Raw genomic sequence first — 16,394 nt, 5'->3', positions numbered from 1 at the left:
AGTGCCTCAAACATGTTTTAGCACTCTGACCTCATATTATTTTGAGCTAAATCAGCAGAAATCTGCTTAAACACGACTCTGGTATCATCTTGTGGTTTGTTTTCAAAACAAATGGATCAAAGCATCTTTAGTGGGAAATTGAAACCCAGATATTGTGCTATTTTGAACTGTCGAAACATAAATTGGACAAGCTTTCTGTAATTATTTAAAATAAGTAGACGAAGATCTGGTCTGAAGTTCCCAGTAGCAAACGTTTCCTTTTTTTTTTTTTGGTAGACCAGAGTAATCAAACTCACTCACTCATAATAATCACAAGTTTATTAGTAATATCTGGTTATATGCATCATACATGAGCATTGATGGTTTTCAACAAAAACACCAAACCTTTAATGTGCCCAGCAGGGATCAACAGTGACTGCCAAATCTCAAATGCTGTTTCCCCTACGTATGAAAAGCAGTAAACCTTAAACACAAAGTCCAAACAGTTTAAAAAAAAAAAAGTGCATTAATAAGTGAAAACGGTGGTAGAGACCTAAACAAACAATATTTTGCTGCTCATGGTTTAAAGATTTTCTGCTATTGAGGACGTTATGCTAGAGATCCTGCTGAAGCAGTTTGGCAAAGAGGACAAAGGCTTCTGTGGTGCCACCAGGTCAATCAAATCTGAGCCTCCCCCATTGATTGAGCTTCTGACATGGTACTGTGGAAGTTTCAGGCGCTGTAGATGTGATATGGAGGGGAAAAAAAAAATGTTTACTACATGTTGCAGATTAAAAATTATAAATTGTGCCAATATTTTGAAAACTTGTAGTACTGAAGTAAATTAGAGGAGCTAATTAGCAATTTTAGCAATCTCTAGCTTTTGAGATGCTTGACCTTCAGTTAAAGAATCTTAAAATTGCTTAATGTCCAATTAGTCCTTTTGATGAGTGAATCCATAATCAGAACAGCTGAAGATTGAAGATTATTAAAGTAATATGGCTTATTTTCAGCTTGGCACAACCTTTCTTCCCCCCATGCTTCACGCCTGCATTTGCTTAAATGGTTCAGACTGAGGGTCAGAATAAAGCAATACGGATCAAATATTCCCAAATGAAGCCTTCATGTGCTGCTGTAGAGAATTCAAAGCTTTAAGAATCTTACCAGATTAGCAACCAAAAGCTCACCAAATCCCCGTGTAAAGACTGCGCTACATGCAGATTTGCTTCCTACATCACTAGATTAATCATCACTTCTGACAGGTTGAGACCCTGAAATGATCCGCTGGAGAGGCACAGGCTCCAGACCAGTTTGTGTAGCCTTGAGCAGCCTGCGAGCCACTGTCAGTGTGTTAGACTGATGCCACAGTAACATACATGCAGCAATACTTTGTACACAGCAGCGGCTGTAAAATGTTCATCTCAGAGTTCATCATAGAGACTCAGAAAAGATATCCTGTGAATGTTACAGTGCGATGATGCCACAAGCACAGCAGGGTAAGCAACGGCAACGCTATGATGTGTTGAAACACTGCACAGATGTGTTAAAGCATCGCCCTCTCTGTCGTTCTCTGCTCAGTATAGTTAAGTACTCAGTGAGTCAAAAGACACATTAATGGTTTCGTTACAAAGTGTTCACTCTACAACATGTAAGGTCACAACAGCCATCAAAAGCTAAAACAGTGGTCATGTGTTTTCTTCCCTTTTGTTCCCCTTCTAAATTTGGACCTTTGAGTCAAAACGTTTCCATTTGTTATATCATGTTTGTGATGATGAGATTTACAAAACCGAGCTTACAAGTTAGGTCAGGTGCACCGAACACGTCCTCCCCTCGTCTCGCCCTTCAAAATCAAATCATCTCCTGTTAGTCTGACATTGAACTATTTGGTGCAACTAACGTCTCTGCTTTTCCTTTTCAGTCACTTTGTTTAGAGTCTTTTAATTTATTTAGAATGTGTAACAGTGTGGAGACTGGCCGAGACGACATGTCATCTGCTCGTGGCCATCAAATTGATCAAGAACGAGATTAGAGGTGTTCAGTTGTGCATAGCATGAGGCACTGGTCTGTGCTCCCCCCATCTCTCCCGACTACTGGGTCTTCCACACGTTGTTAAGCAGTTTGACCACCTCCTCATAGATGACGAAGACTATGGCCACATCCAAGCACACGCGGCCAAGCCTGGGAACTGTCCCTTTATAAAACCTGCAGGAGGACGACAACAAGGCGAGATGAGGTTAGATGTAAGATTTTAAAAAAACAAACACGAAGACAAGCTAGAAAAGGAGGATATCAGTTACTGACGCTTGCGGTCCTTCTTGTTTCAAGATCTGGAAGGCACAGTCCATTGTGTTTTTGTAGCGGTGAGCCTCCAAACCCTACAAACCAGTAAAACAATGGTTTCCAAAAAGATAACCAGACGACAGCAAGAAATTCATTAGAACTTATGCTTCCCTACCTGCATCCTGGTCTTAACGACATCCAGAGGTGTATTTCCAAAAACGCTAGCCGCTCCCGCTGTTGCTCCAAACATGGCTGTGACGATTGGGTGCATTTCTTTCCTGGAATCATCCCCTTAGAGGTCAAATCCAAACATGCATTAATGTCCAACCCATGGGGAGGGAAGCCCATCAGTCAACTGTGACTGCTCTAACAGGCAGTACGCTTGCATGATATTGGAGCAAAGCACACTTTCTCACCTTTGTACCAATTGCGAAGTGCGTTCATGACATAAAATCGGATGGCCTGATTCGTTCCTTGTTTAAGCACGGTTGCCGTTAGGCCTTGATACGTCCCCCTCACGCCTGAACGGGTTAAAACAGTTTGACTCATTGTGAAACGCAAGCACACGTGCACATCTGTAGTTACAACCACTCGGCTGCTTTAGATTTCCCTCTCTTACCTTGCTCTCTGATAATTTCGCTGACTCCGTGAAAGAAGCCTCTGTAGCGAGGCCGGAGGGAGCACTGGTCGTGGATCAGCTTCACCTGCAAGATTTCATAAGACCAGTTTACTCACTGATGACACGACAGACCCGTGTAGTCACACACACGCTCCTCCAACGAACCTTGAGCGTCTCCATGGGGCAGACCACTATTATTGCCTCTGTTATTCCGGCGCCCAAACCACACAAGAGGCTCCGTGTGTTGTCTAGCCGCCCTGTCGCATCTCGCATTGGATTGCTGAGCATTTCAAACATGCCAAACCTGTAAGAAAGATTGGTTGCTTGACCGGGTCACCACCAGAGCAATACTGGCAAAAGTTATCAAAACAAATAAAGCGGCTGGTTTGAAATGCAATTTATCTATTCAGTTCAATTCCATTCCATTTATACAGTGCCAAATCACAACAACAGCTGCCTCAAGGCATTTATTATTGTAAGGTAAAGACCCTACAGTTACAGAGAAAAGCCCAACTATCAGGTGATCCCTGTGAGCAACCACTTTGGTGACAGTGGGAAGGAAAAACTTTCTTTTAACAGGAATAAACATCCGGCAGAACCAGGATTAGAGAGAGGCAGTCATCTGCTGCTACTGGTTGGGGGTGAGGGGGGAGACAGGACAAAAACGTTATCTAGAGTGAGTGTACACTGCTGCTTTTTCTTTATGGTCTCTTTTCATGTTTAAAAGCCCAGTTTGAAAAACATAGAGGCTGGTTAGCTAAGTACTAAGAAATGCTGTGTCACTGATTCAACATCAGTCGGCTGCTTCATCAGTTTCAAGTTTGCAACCCAGCTCATCTGTGATTCTGCAAAACAAAAGGATGCAAGAGGCCCAAGTGCTTCCCTATCACAGCCACGCTTCTTTTATTCCTTTTGAATTGTTTCGAGTGTGTGTGTGTGTGTGTGGGGGGGGGGGTTCTCACATAATCTTTATATTAAACTACTCTATATGATACATGCATCTTCACCTGACTGCAGACTTGGGTATTGAGCCATACAGCAGGGAGCTGAGACCTCTATACAACCCCCTGAGCCCATGGTCTTGCACAGTCAGCTTCACGCAGTCACCTGTAAGTACACAGCATGCCCACGAGTGAGTAGACCAGCACAAGACCAACTTCACATGTATGTCCCAGTGACCTACCAATCCCTCTGTATCGCGGCGGGTTTACTCTTGCATCTAGCTGCAGCTGGGTCTTGACATACTCTGTAGGGAAGGTGATACAGATCTCGATTCCTCCTGCGATGCCACCTGAATGAGGAGACAAGGGGAGAGGGAGAATCGCTCACTGTGCACAACTCTTCTTGAATGTTCTTAGGGCAGCAAAGGGGGGGAAAGAGACCTTGCCAGCATTTTCTACTTCCGCATGAAAGAAAAAAACAAAAAGATGAGATGGTTCTGCAGCACAATCCCTTCAGCATCCCTTACATCATTTTTAGATTACCTCAGAGGTGCATTAAAGACTAACACTAACGTGCAGCTACATCATGCAGTAGCATCACTGCAGCTTTGACCCAGTTCTGCATGGTCAGCCTTAATGGGCGACAGATTGAGATTAGTCTACGCTGGTTGTGTGTGGCAAGCACTAAGCGGCTATGAGAGCAGGGGTGGGGATCTGCCGGCTGAATAGGTCGTAAAATCAACCTGCGAGGATGGCCTTTCCGGGATGTGTTATTTTCCTCCCTCCGATCGCGGCAGCCGCAAGGCTCCTCCTCGCCGCGTACGACCGCTGGTGTGCCGGCACAGCGCCCAGGCCCGCCGCCGAACGCTGGGATGGAGGCTGCCGATCCGGAGCCGAGCTCTGGCATCCTCTCCTCACACCGCAGCTCTCGCAAGGCCCCTCACACACCGAAAATGGCTTAAGCAGCGAGGACATTTTTCTTTCTCGATTTTACGACGGTCCCACTCAAACAATATCAGACAACAACAGCAGCAGCATGGGAAAGGCGTAGCAATGTGGCGGCAGGCAGAGCATCAATATTCAAACAGCGGTCAGGTGATTGGACATACCATCGGCTGATCCGCCGCGCTGCCTAAAGTCATTATTTGGTCACGTGATCTACAGGGGGCGGAGGCTTTTGGCGACCAATCAGGTGAAGGATGATGTTTGCCTGATGTGCGGAGATAAATTTATATCATCCGACTATAAGCCTTTACTGAATAAATTATTGAATATAATATAAGAATCTGAAAGAGGGGTGAATTAACATTACTGTACAGATAAATACAGATATGGTGCTTGATGTTTCAAGTAACCAAATTAAAATACCCCAGCATTTAGATAAATGTTACATTAGCCCACATCCTTTTTTATGTACGAGCTCTATACGTAATAATAATGAGGTGAGGTGTAGTGGCACAGATAATGATAATAACAGAAAAAAATTAAACGAATATGACTGAAAGCCCACAATACACTTGACTTCATGTGCAGTTAGGCGTGAGCTGTGTAAGCAAGAGTTTGGTATGTTGCTGTTGCCTCCTGTTCCCTTAAATAGAGCTCTCCCACACACACATATGCATGCATGCACACACGTGCACACCCTGCTTCCCTCATCACCCTTCGCTGAGAAACTAGGTCAGTGTTTCCATGCACACCCCCCACTGCCACTCACACCACCCCAGAGAAAAACAGGCAAGAGACAGAGAGAGCGAGTGAGAGACAGCTAGTGGGCGGGCAATCCACATAAAAATGGCCAGTTATTACTCTTTTGGTTTGATTATTTGCAAAAAAGATGCTTTTTATGCTTCACTCATTTATTTGTTTTTTTGTTTGTCCTTTGCTGGTCGACAAATCCCCGTGAAAGTGTTATTCAAACGGGTAAATTATGGCAGAAAAACACAGATCAGGAGGAAGATGAAGGTAGGAAGACAGCATTTCCTCCAGTGCTTCTTCCTCCTCTCCAGCAGCTTCATTAAAGCTGCAGATTCTTACCTGCAAGATAAAATGTTTAAAAGCATTATTGTGAGGGTGTGTGTATCTTTATTGTGTGTGCAGTCAGGTTGACATTGCTGTTTCGTCTTACGTGGATCTCTTTGAGGGAGCTTTGAGTTAAACTCATGTCTAGCAGCCTCGCAACAGTTCGGATTTCCAAGAATGCGCAGATGCTCAGCTCCACCAGACGCTCACACACTTTAACCAGCTCCAACAGCTCCTCATCCAAAGATTCACCGAAGTTGTTTGCACCGAAGTCCAGGTTTAGATGCTGCAGGATAATGATTTTGATTCAGTAACTAGGTTCATGTTAAGCCAGTTCTCCATCAGGCAACTGCTGTTCTTTAATTCAACGCTTAGTTCTTTAAACATAGTGTGTTACTAAAGACTGTCTCAGCCAATCTCTTGTAAAGTTTGTGGGACGAGGCCACATGCCCTTCAGTTCCCTCTTCTTGAAGCATCATTTACACAGTACTCATGTGTTGTATCACATTAAATGATTTCGCAAAGAAAGGCACCAGCCAGCCAGTGGATTTGAACCTTCTTGGGGATTGTTTAAAAATCTAGTAACAATCCCATCAATAATCCACAATAAATGCCATAAACAATGACCAATAGGCAATGTTATTCCTGGTTGCAGATGTAATGACATTGCTTGTGACTAACCAAGCTTGTGGACATAAGTTGAGAGAACGTCTGTTAATTTCAACTTCAGAGCCTCTGCAGATCAAATTCAAATGAGCTGATGTAATATATATAGCATACAGTAATGTGCTGATTGTAATGAGCAGGCATTCATTTTAACATATCATATCTACACTCTGAACTCTGTAATGCTGCCTGCTCAGCACCCTGACCTGAATGGTGTGTCTGTACTGAGGCAGTATGTCGCTGAGGAGAGGCTTGGGACTCCAGTCTTCGTTGGGCGAGTAGGAAGCAGACATGCAGTATTCACTCAGGGGAATCTCGGGCAGCAGCATCCTGGCGAGGCGATCATTGTTAACAACTTGGTTCACTGAAATCTTGACTTTGAGGTCTGGGCAGCTTGATGCCAAAGTTGCCCATGAGCTTCCACAAATCAGCTTGACAGACAAAAAGAAGCGGAGATGGAAATTAGACCTGTGGGGGTATTTTAAACCCTGTCTTCCTACCCAGGATCTATACATCTGCCATTACATTGTGTCCAACCACAGAAGCAGTGAATCCAGTTTTTGTTGGGGATCACAGCTACATCATTCACACATCCCCACACAATAATAAAATAAGGCCACTTGAAAGGTTCGTTTCATGCTTACCTGTTGATGTGGTTCTTTAAGACAGCAGTGCAGTAAAAATGTTTGCAGGGTATTGCCATCTCTGCTGGACTTTCGCCTCCCTCCTCCGTGTCTTTGCTGGAGTGCCATTAGAAGCTCATCTGACAAACAGGAGTAACTCAGCCTCAGATCGGTGAGACACCGCAACTGGCTCAGGTTGTCGGGCACGCTGGAGTTGAGGTAGACGTTCACCGAACCAGAAAAGAATGCTTCCAAATCCAAAGAGGAAATATAGCACCGGGGGTAGAAGCGCGTCTCATAATGTAATAAGGCAGAAAGCAGCTCCAAACCCTTGAAGTTAAAGGTTCAGAAACCATATAAAGATTAAGAAGACCACAATCAGTATAATAATCAATCTAGCCTAGAAAGCAAACATTGCCCAGTGAGAGGTCTTAGACTTTAAACTATCAGAAATCCATTTATGAAGTAATAAGGAGTGTTACAGCTCCACTGGGCTTGATATTTAGGAGTTTGTGATTGATGTGAACCCAAAAGTCAACATTTCTAGCTTGTGGTTGTCTGGCAGGAGAGGCTTTAAACACAAACTTACTGCAGCTTTATATGGAGACCTGCAAACTGGTAACTAAAATTGTGGCATTTATTATAAAACATTAAGGGAAGAATCAAGCATCACAAAGAAGATATTTGATTTAAATTAGAATATTAAACTACTTAGCTTCAATTCAGTTCAGTAATGTAGTCTTATGTCGCTGAATTTGAACATCTTTTAGTAACTTTTCACCAAAATTTAAGTTACTATTCCATATGAAGACTGATTAATTGACACACACAATACTTCGGCTCCAGTTCTCAGCTGATGAGATCTGTTCTGTGTTTTAAATAACTCTAGCACTGTAGTGAAGAGCTGGAAGTTGGGTGGTGATATATAGCTGCTGAAACATTATCTTAGGATGTGTGCTGTAGTCACCTGATGGATGCAGTTTCGCATCCCGCTCAGACAAATGGAGTTGAGTTTTGAGCTGCCTCTCTGGAGGAATGAAATCAGGCAGCCCACCACTGAGGCTCTGAGGCTTGAAGTCCAAGCGCTTCTGTCCAACTCCAGGTTCATGACGGCTAGCGAGCGCAGTGGGGCCCTCACCCTGTGGAGGTCGCAATGATAATAAGGTTGCAGTGTGAGTTTTTACTTATATTGCACAGGGTAACAGAGTGGGGCCCTAATTTGTGTAAAACCACGAGTTGGTTCAGACAGGCCTCTTTTACCTGATGAGCTCAGAAAACAGTTGAGTGATCGCTCCCTTCAGTCTCAGGGCTGCCTGGGTTTTCCTTGGAGGACACACAGTCACCTCCAACCTCTCCAAGTAGGCGCCCAGGTGGCTCACATAGGCAATGGTAGAGGAGTAATCTGGCTTCCTGAATTTGGAAATCCGACCACTGAAGTGAAAACGGCGGTGGCGCCAGAGAGAAGGTGAGCGCATGACGTTGTGCCACTGACGACAAACAAGAGCTGCTGTTTTGCGATCCCAGTCTGGCAGAAAACTGAATACACGCTCCAAGCACAGACGAGGAAGTGACAGCCATGTGATTTTCCTGTCTAAGATGCAGTCACAGCTGTCATCAGTGAAATATTCTCCTGTCTCTGGATCACTGTATTCCTGATCAATGCCATAATTCTCTTCTTCCCCAATGCTCTCCTCTAGGTTTTCCATGTTTTAATATTTGGATCACAAGGTTTCTGCAGCTTGTACTCTCACAGTGGACTTCAGTGAAAGTAGATGTGTGGGACACAGGCTAATCCCACTGTAGTTTAAAGAAAACATTGAAAAATGTTACATCAATATGTAAGGAATGACAGGGAGACTACCTACAGCCACAAGGAGTCCAACAGCCAATGAGATTCTAGAGGAATTTGGCACAGAATATTGTGACATCACAAGGAACCAGCTCAGTTTTCTGTTCAAGACATTCCATTCACTCCCTTTAAAACAGGCTGCTTTTATGAAGGGTTTATAAATTGTAACTAATCACGTTATAATGAATAGTAATTGACTCATTTTCATTTTAACATTAGTATATGGCCTCTTTTCACTCCCCACATGTATATACCACTGCTATGGAACGCCAGGACTGCCATAATGAATGAATTAAATACACCATTAAATAATTAATTAAATGTGGCAATAATTAATTAATTACATGTGTTATAACTATTTATTTAATTAATTAATTCCAATTTTAATTAATTATTGCCACATTTAATTAATTATTTAATGGTGTATTTAATTAATTCATTATGGCAGTCCTGGCGTTCCATACACTGCAGCATGCCATTAAACTTTATATCCTCTCTTTCTAAGTCTGTGTTTTCTCTCCTCACCCACCAACCAGTCAGATGGCTGCCCCTCCTTGAGTCTGTTTGAGTCTGTTTGCTTGGGTTTTCTTCGGGTACTCCCTTATCTGCCTGAATTTCACACCGGACCATGTCACAGGCTGACTGACACAGATAGCTTCTCTTTAGTGTCTTGGTTTGTAAAGTAAACTAAGATAAAATTGCATAAAAGATGGACTTTGCACCAAAAAACAAGCCAATAGGTCACATTGTGACAGCAGTTCACAAAGACAAGGGAGTAAAGCTAAGATGGAAGTTGAAGAGCTGAGCCAGTGCAGTTTTTTCTTATGATTTAACATTTACATGACAGCAGATAAACTGAATGTGGAAAAACGGAAACTATGTTATTTTTTCACAATAGGGGGGATTTTGAGCTGTTTTTGAAACTTTTTTATGGGTTGTTATTGATCAGTTTTACTTTTTAGGCTCCCTTGACATCAGATTGGACTGCATGAGGTCAAAAACCTCAAATGAGTGTGATAAATCAAAGAAAAAAAGGAATTAGGGGAAATAAACAAAAGGGGATTTGTAGTAAAGATGAAATTTAAAAAATAGAGAAGTGGAAAGACAGAACATACTGAGATATACCCTACTTATAAACACTTATTAACTCATTAAGTCACGTATAAACCTGTCCAGTGCTAATGGTGAATTTATTGTCAGTGTATCCAACAGACAAGACATGTATATGATAATGCCCCTGATGAATATCCAATAAGAATGTTCTGCCTAAAGATCTTAAGTTAAAAAACTTTCTTAAAATAAAATAAGAATGTGAGTGCATATTTGCGCCATTTAGTCCATTTCTAACATTATTTATTGAAAAAATACAATTAAAAGATCTAAAAAATCTTAATTGACCCTGTGCACGAGAAAATGCTAACTTCCTGGTTTGAGACCGGACGTGGGGTTGTACATTTCCGGTAGCTTTACTTTGCGGTCAATCGCTACTGCGAAGATATACTCCAAAATCATGTCCAAAACTCGAAAACGGAAAGATCGCGTTAAGTTACAAAGAGCAGAAGGTGGGAACACTCACCACTGTTGTGTCATAAAAAAATCTAATGATCAATTTTGAAGTTTAAAGAGTTTAGATCAATCAGTTGTTTAAATCGCTCAACACAAGCAGAACCGCATTACTGCAGCAGAAGACACATCGTCCACATTCAGAAGCACATCTCTGTATAGTGACTGGTCTTATGACTTAAACAGGCAAATGTTCAGCATTCAAACTACAGGTGAAGAATAGTCAAACCAGATCTTTCCCGTTATGTCGATATCAGCTAGTCAAGTACACACCTACACAGCATGTTAACAAACCGTGAAAAAAGCCACACAAAAAATGAATGGTAAGAGTTTCTATACATTAGTATTTACGAAGGGTATGCTGTGACTTACCTTCAAAATTACAGTGGTCCCTCGCTAATAACGTGGTTCACCTTTCACCTCGCTGTTTCACAGATTTTTTTAGTGCAAGTTTGCACGTTTTTTTACGTCACATTGTGTCCTGCCACTGCAGACGATCTCCTCCATGACGATTGCTAGCAGTGTGACTCTGAAGTGCAGTACTGTATGTCCACGATGTCCACCAAACGTTTTGCACCGTCAAAAAATACAATTGGCTACTTGATTTCACCTATCGCTGGTTATTTTTACAACATAACACCCGCGATAAACGAGGGACAGCTGAGAAATATAACATTTGAATCCCTTTTCTCTTTTGTTCTGAGGCACAGGGAAAAAATATCGACAAGTCGATGAACATCATTTACAGATATATTGGGTAAATGCCCAAGACATCTATAGAAATGTAAATCGCCGCTTGATTCATTCATTTGCTTAACTTGTTTTGGACCGTAAACAGGGCGTGAATAGGACACCGGAAACAAAGCTCCCCACAGGAGTTTCCGCACCGGAAGTAGCATATGCTAACGTGCACATGGTAATTTTTAACATAGGGATGTAGACCAGGAAAAGGAAGAGGATGACTTCACCTTGCTCAGTTAAAGTCACAGAAGTTCAACATTGAGTAAAAATAATAATATAATAATAAGTGAGGAATAGTGATGACAAAGCTTAAGTGTAATAAATAGATAGATATTTAATAGCACAAGCAGATACTGCACAACACTAACACGCTAAAGGCTTCCTGAGAATATTCTAATTTAGACAGCAGACAAAAAAGAAACGTTTTCTTCATCTATTTGTTTGACTTCCTCAGATCTTCAAACAGCAGACACTTTGCCTGTGCAGACAGAAAGAAAGCAGAGTGACATAAACTGCGGTATCTTTAGTGATGATCTATTTATGTCTACGTGGGCTTAGCTTAGCCAAACCTCATGCCAGCGTAGTGTGTCAGGGGGCAAGTCCAGATGGCAGTGTGGACAGGTGTGTGTCTGATAGTGCACTTCCTGGTTTCTCTGTCCCCTGCAGGGCCCCTCGCTTCCCCACAGTGGGTGACACGGCGAGTGGGACGACCAAGCTACACCAAAGTGTGGCCGAGGGTCTGTTTGGTAGCTCACTTTTTGACCACTAGAGGGCAGCGGTGACGAATCAGAGTCGTCCTGCTGTTCAAGAAAAGCAGAGGTCTGCATTACAGTAGAGAAAAGAGCTGTGCACAGTGACTTCAGGCTTAAATTTAATTCGAGTCTTTAAAAATTACACAAAAAAATGCACAGCAATAACAAATCCTCTATTATTTTATATGTGTGTGTTACATTAGAGAAAACTAAATGAATGGGGAATGCATGAAGCATTTTCTCAACACTCCCTCTAATGGAAAATATATTTTGTCATGAATTTAAAAACCTGTTTTGTAGTTTCAGGGCGATACTCCGAGTCAAGAGACCTCAAGCAGTACCAGCAGGGTTCAGGTGGGTGATCTATAAAAACACAAATGGCAAAGAAAAGCACTTAAGCAGCATTGGCTCTAACCCATTTACATTTAAATAGTCTCACACAAGCAAGTGCTTTCAATAAATGCACCCTGCTGGCCCCATGCATCTGTCAGCTGTGAGTGTGACCTACTCTGTGTGTTAGAGGGATGAGATAACACAGAAATGGGGGACAACTCTTCTTCTGTCTGCAGGGAGGACGATGGGAGGCACCCAGTATCGTCCTGGGTGTCTGTGGCTACCAGGGTGCTGTATGGTAACACTTCTGCACCGCTGCACTGATCGTCTGCACCCTTTATCAAGCACACAAACAAAATGACACGCTAAATGCTCATTTGCTGTTTCATATGAGTTGCACTGACTGTGATCGATAGAGGTTTTGTTTATATTATATTTCATTTATGTGGTTTTGTCTCATCTGACCTGGCTTGGCTCTCCATCTCCATCATAGTGTCCTCCATCAGTCTGGTCTTCCTCATCTGGTTCCTGGAGGCTTTGTGACTCATCGCTGTCCTTGCCACAACTCTGAGTCACTGTTTCGGCCTGAGTAAAAGTTATCCCACTGAAGTTTGAAAGAGAGACAGAAGAATTAAAAAACATGCCCTCCTAACCGCCTGACTACAAGGTTATCAGCCAATCAGTCACCAGCTGCCTTACAAGGGATCAGCCTCTATTGTTACAGTCAGGGCGACCTGATTAGTCGTAAACATTCATTCTCCCCTCGCCTTACCTTTCGATGCTCTGGCCCTTTTCCTCATTCTCTCCCTCCATCCCACCTCACGTGTGACCCTCCCAGGGTGACTGCTGGGTTTTTCTTCTTAATCCCACTTGGTCTATTTTATTTATTTATTTGTTTTAGCTTTTCCCTCTCTTCCACCGCTCTGTCTGCCTGCTCTCTCACTGCTCTCATCCCTCCCTCACTGTGTGTGAAACGGAAACTCCAGGCTTTCAATATTTGATGTGTCTGAATAGCTCACAAGCAGGTTTCTGTAAAGCATGATCAGGTGATTCTCTGAGTGTTGGAGTCGGCTTTGCCCCAACATCATCATCATATTGTAATTCCACTATTCCCCACGAGTAAACAACACAAAATAAGTTTATTTTCAAACATAAGGTCACTATCAATGAATAAATTAGCTGCTATTTGATCTTTGTCCGTCTGTATGATTTCTGCTTTGATAAATTATTCACTATGCTTCTCAGATTTGGCAGTTGACGGCTGATGAAATATCAGGTTAAATATTCACATATTCAGGTTTCAGATTGGCGTGTGGCTAATTAGACTGAGACCTGGTGAACGTGTAGAAAGATGGTGCAGGTGAGTGTGAAACATCATTGGGAGATGAACAGGTCATTCCCTACCTTACTTTCTACTGAGCAAGGTACTTGTAATCCACTTGGGTTCCTTCCATATGATAGCCTGTTATACAGTACTGTGCAAAAGTCTCAAGCAACTGCTCATTTTTTATATATTTTATTTCCAAGGAGCCAGACTTTTTAAAGTGGTCTTGACCAATAGTTCTCCAGGCTTTCTGAAAGTATTTCAGAGCTTTCCCTTGGACATTGCCTGTCTCTGAACACTGACCTATGAATCATTCAAGCATAAAAATGGAATTTAACTCAAGGGACGAACCAGACAATTTAGCATATAACCAATTTTAAATAATATCTATAGGCACTTTGTCACTGGATGCCTGTTTCAAAAATATAGACATTTGTTTGAATCTATGAAAAATGTCAAAGATATGTTTGACAGACATAAAATAGTATATCTGCACCCACAAGGTGAGAGAAGAGCTATTAGCTGAAAACATGACACATCTCAGGATGGAGTGCAGTGTATCCTAAACAATTTTGAGGAAACTGGACAAAGTCCCCATCCATCTATTCTCTTCTGCTTATCTTTGTCACTGTCGGAGGGCGGCTGGAGCCTATCCCAGTTGTCTTAGGGCGGGAGGCGGGGTACACTCTAGACAGGTCGCCAGTCTGTGGCAGGGCTAATCAAAATAGGTGGTCAGCCTAATATACTGTCTACAGATGAACAGTATCTGGAAGACATGTGCTTAAGAAATGCTAAAAAATTCAGATCCTCTGTGAGACATACCTGACAGAGGATCTGAGAGATGCATCTGACCCTTCAGTTGATCCATCTACTGTTCAATGAAGCTTTATCAGAAATGGCCACAAGAAGACATTATTAAGGAATAAAACCAAATTCCACAAGAATTGGATCAAAAATCTGTGGTAACAGGACTTATTGAGTGATGAATCCAAAGGCAGAATTTTTGGTTTCGTCAGATGCGGATCCACCATGAAACACCATTCATTTGTCGGTGATCCCAAACACACTGCCAATGCAGTAAAAGCATACAGCCGAACTCAAGGATTGGCCTCCCCAGAGCCAAGACCTTATCATTATTTAAGCAGTGTGGGATCATCTTAATAGAGAAAAAGACAAGCAACATCCAAAGAAGATCTGTGAATATCCTCAAGAAGCCTTGGAGTACTATTCCTTAAATTAAAAGAGAGTTCAGGTTGCGTTGAAGAATAAAGGTGGTCATGCCAAATACTGGCGTTAAAGCTCATTAGAATTGTACAAACGGTGTTTTCTACAAACTGTCGTACCTATTTCCTATTTTCCTAGCAAAATATAAAGAAAACTGAAGTGTGGCTCAAGAATTTTGCACAGTACTGTACTTCTATAATATCACATTTCAGACAGAAACATTTTCCCATGCCATTTGAAAGCAGCCACTCTGGTCATTCATGAGAAATTAAGAAGGATTCATTCTGGTAATAGAGTATTTTCACACAGCAGCACCATGACTGCATTGTAAAGCACTCAGTCCACCAGCAGATGGAGGAAGAGAATTTCATCTGTGGTTCATAAACCACAGGTAGACCAAAACCACATTATACTAAATCTTGGAATTTCTCCTACACATGTTTGCCTTCAATTTTATCCATTTTTATCCATATTTAATTTTGTGTCCCCCGGTCCTGGAGTATCTCTTGCATGAGCCTCTGTCTTTTTAGCTTTCAGATTCTGTGGGCTGGCGTCTTCATTTGACATGAATTCTCCTTTTAGAAATTCAAAGTAATCCGGTAAGGTATAAAAAGCAGCACACATGGGTGAAAGCCATTTCCAACCACCCTTATTAACTACACTATGTGACTTGGGTTTTAATTTCAGGCCTTTTTGTAAAGCTGTGGAATGTGTGTGTGTGTGTGTGTGTGTGTGTGTGTGTGTGTGTGTGTGTGTGTGTGTGCCTGTATGCATACTTGTATCTCTCAATTTTGCTTCTTGTATGCCAGCACTCTCACTTATGTGTGTGTGTCTGTGCGCGTCTTCCTGTAAATGCACGGCAGGTAATGTGAGTGTATTTCCTGTGTGTGTGTGTGTGTGTGTGTGTGTGTGTGTGTGTGTGTGTGTGTGTGTGTGTGTGTGTTTGTGGGAGGAGGGAGACAGGAACATAAGTGGAGATGACTCACCAGTCTTTTGTGACAGTGGTGCAGAGAGAGTGCTTTTCACCCATTTCTCTCCCTTGGGGCTTGCATACAAAACAAGAAATGGAGAGAGGGTAAAGAAGAAAAGGAGAGGAAGATTGGGTGTTAGGAAGCATTAGGGGGGATTTGGGGGAGGGGGGGGGGGATAATTGAAGGAAAAAAAACTGGGAGAAGATGGCAAATGAGTGTAGAGAGCTGGACAAAGAGAAGCGAAGAAAAGATGAAAGGAGTGAGCAAAAAAAAAAAAGACTAGGGTTGCAAAGATCATAAACAAAGGATGCCGTTTCACGGGAGAGGCACTGGCAGCTCTGCCTTTGTTGTCCTAATGGCTGGTGAAAGCATTGTTGATGGGCCATATTGTGTTCAGCGTAGGTAGTAACAGATGAATCAACAAAATAAAAGGGGGTCACAGTGACAAGATTCAGATTTAATTTGGAAAAAGCATTCAGGTCAGGAGTGTGTTAACCCTTTGAGCAGCTT

At 42.4% G+C, this 16,394-nt stretch overlaps 3 protein-coding genes across 4 annotated transcripts; all 3 read right to left on the bottom strand.

Annotated features, from left to right (window-relative positions):
• Positions 1–300: 300 nt before the first annotated feature.
• On the bottom strand, positions 301–4,975 carry slc25a1a (solute carrier family 25 member 1a). The gene is made up of 9 exons (XM_085289070.1): positions 4,563–4,975; positions 4,062–4,169; positions 3,886–3,985; positions 3,044–3,182; positions 2,879–2,963; positions 2,676–2,780; positions 2,435–2,550; positions 2,281–2,354; positions 301–2,181 (listed from the first exon to the last, which is right to left on the bottom strand). Exons 1-9 carry the CDS (start codon positions 4,792–4,794, stop codon positions 2,067–2,069), a joined length of 1,074 nt encoding a protein of 357 aa, XP_085145196.1. The 5' UTR covers positions 4,795–4,975; the 3' UTR covers positions 301–2,066.
• A 665-nt stretch (positions 4,976–5,640) lies between these two features.
• Positions 5,641–11,126, bottom strand: LOC146565730 (F-box only protein 39-like). Of its 2 annotated transcripts, XM_085287952.1 has the most exons (7): positions 10,912–11,126; positions 8,388–8,924; positions 8,095–8,266; positions 7,149–7,457; positions 6,711–6,935; positions 5,945–6,124; positions 5,641–5,853 (listed from the first exon to the last, which is right to left on the bottom strand). In XM_085287952.1, exons 2-7 carry the CDS (start codon positions 8,831–8,833, stop codon positions 5,728–5,730), a joined length of 1,458 nt encoding a protein of 485 aa, XP_085144078.1. In that variant the 5' UTR covers positions 8,834–8,924; positions 10,912–11,126; the 3' UTR covers positions 5,641–5,727. The 2 variants fall into 2 exon arrangements, with proteins under 2 accessions (XP_085144078.1, XP_085144077.1); XM_085287951.1 differs by lacking the exon at positions 10,912–11,126 and having other exon boundaries at positions 8,388–9,143.
• A 532-nt stretch (positions 11,127–11,658) lies between these two features.
• On the bottom strand, positions 11,659–13,277 carry LOC146565729 (uncharacterized). Its single transcript, XM_085287949.1, has 6 exons — positions 13,138–13,277; positions 12,831–12,969; positions 12,541–12,700; positions 12,322–12,395; positions 11,850–12,080; positions 11,659–11,758 (listed from the first exon to the last, which is right to left on the bottom strand). Exons 1-6 carry the CDS (start codon positions 13,176–13,178, stop codon positions 11,714–11,716), a joined length of 690 nt encoding a protein of 229 aa, XP_085144075.1. The 5' UTR covers positions 13,179–13,277; the 3' UTR covers positions 11,659–11,713.
• Between the last annotated feature and the right edge of the window lie 3,117 nt (positions 13,278–16,394).

Source organism: Mchenga conophoros, linkage group LG10 (genome assembly GCF_057382185.1).
Source record: "Mchenga conophoros isolate Kocher_MC1m ecotype Shallow Benthic linkage group LG10, M_conophoros_male_GT1.1, whole genome shotgun sequence".
Taxonomy (NCBI): domain Eukaryota; kingdom Metazoa; phylum Chordata; class Actinopteri; order Cichliformes; family Cichlidae; genus Mchenga; species Mchenga conophoros.
Note: the sequence above shows the minus strand (reverse complement) of the source record. Positions and strands in the feature narration are given on the sequence as shown.

Excerpts from the sequence above, each read along its gene's own strand:
- LOC146565730 (XM_085287952.1), bottom strand. The coding sequence starts at position 8,833 with ATGGAAAACCTAGAGGAGAGCATTGGGGAAGAAGAGAATTATGGCATT. Across the intron at positions 6,936-7,148 it reads TTAAAGAACCACATCAACAG|CTGATTTGTGGAAGCTCATG; the intron begins GTAAGCATGAAA and ends TTGTCTGTCAAG. Across the intron at positions 6,125-6,710 it reads AGTACAGACACACCATTCAG|CATCTAAACCTGGACTTCGG; the intron begins GTCAGGGTGCTG and ends ATTATCCTGCAG.
- LOC146565729 (XM_085287949.1), bottom strand. The coding sequence starts at position 13,178 with ATGGAGGGAGAGAATGAGGAAAAGGGCCAGAGCATCGAAAG. Across the intron at positions 12,081-12,321 it reads GCCCTGAAACTACAAAACAG|CAGGACGACTCTGATTCGTC; the intron begins GTTTTTAAATTC and ends TTTCTTGAACAG. Across the intron at positions 11,759-11,849 it reads ACACACTACGCTGGCATGAG|GCAAAGTGTCTGCTGTTTGA; the intron begins GTTTGGCTAAGC and ends CTGTCTGCACAG.
- slc25a1a (XM_085289070.1), bottom strand. The coding sequence starts at position 4,794 with ATGTCCTCGCTGCTTAAGCCATTTTCGGTGTGTGAGGGGCCTTGCGAG. Across the intron at positions 4,170-4,562 it reads CGGAAAGGCCATCCTCGCAG|GTGGCATCGCAGGAGGAATC; the intron begins GTTGATTTTACG and ends CTCCTCATTCAG. Across the intron at positions 2,182-2,280 it reads AAACAAGAAGGACCGCAAGC|GTTTTATAAAGGGACAGTTC; the intron begins GTCAGTAACTGA and ends GTCCTCCTGCAG.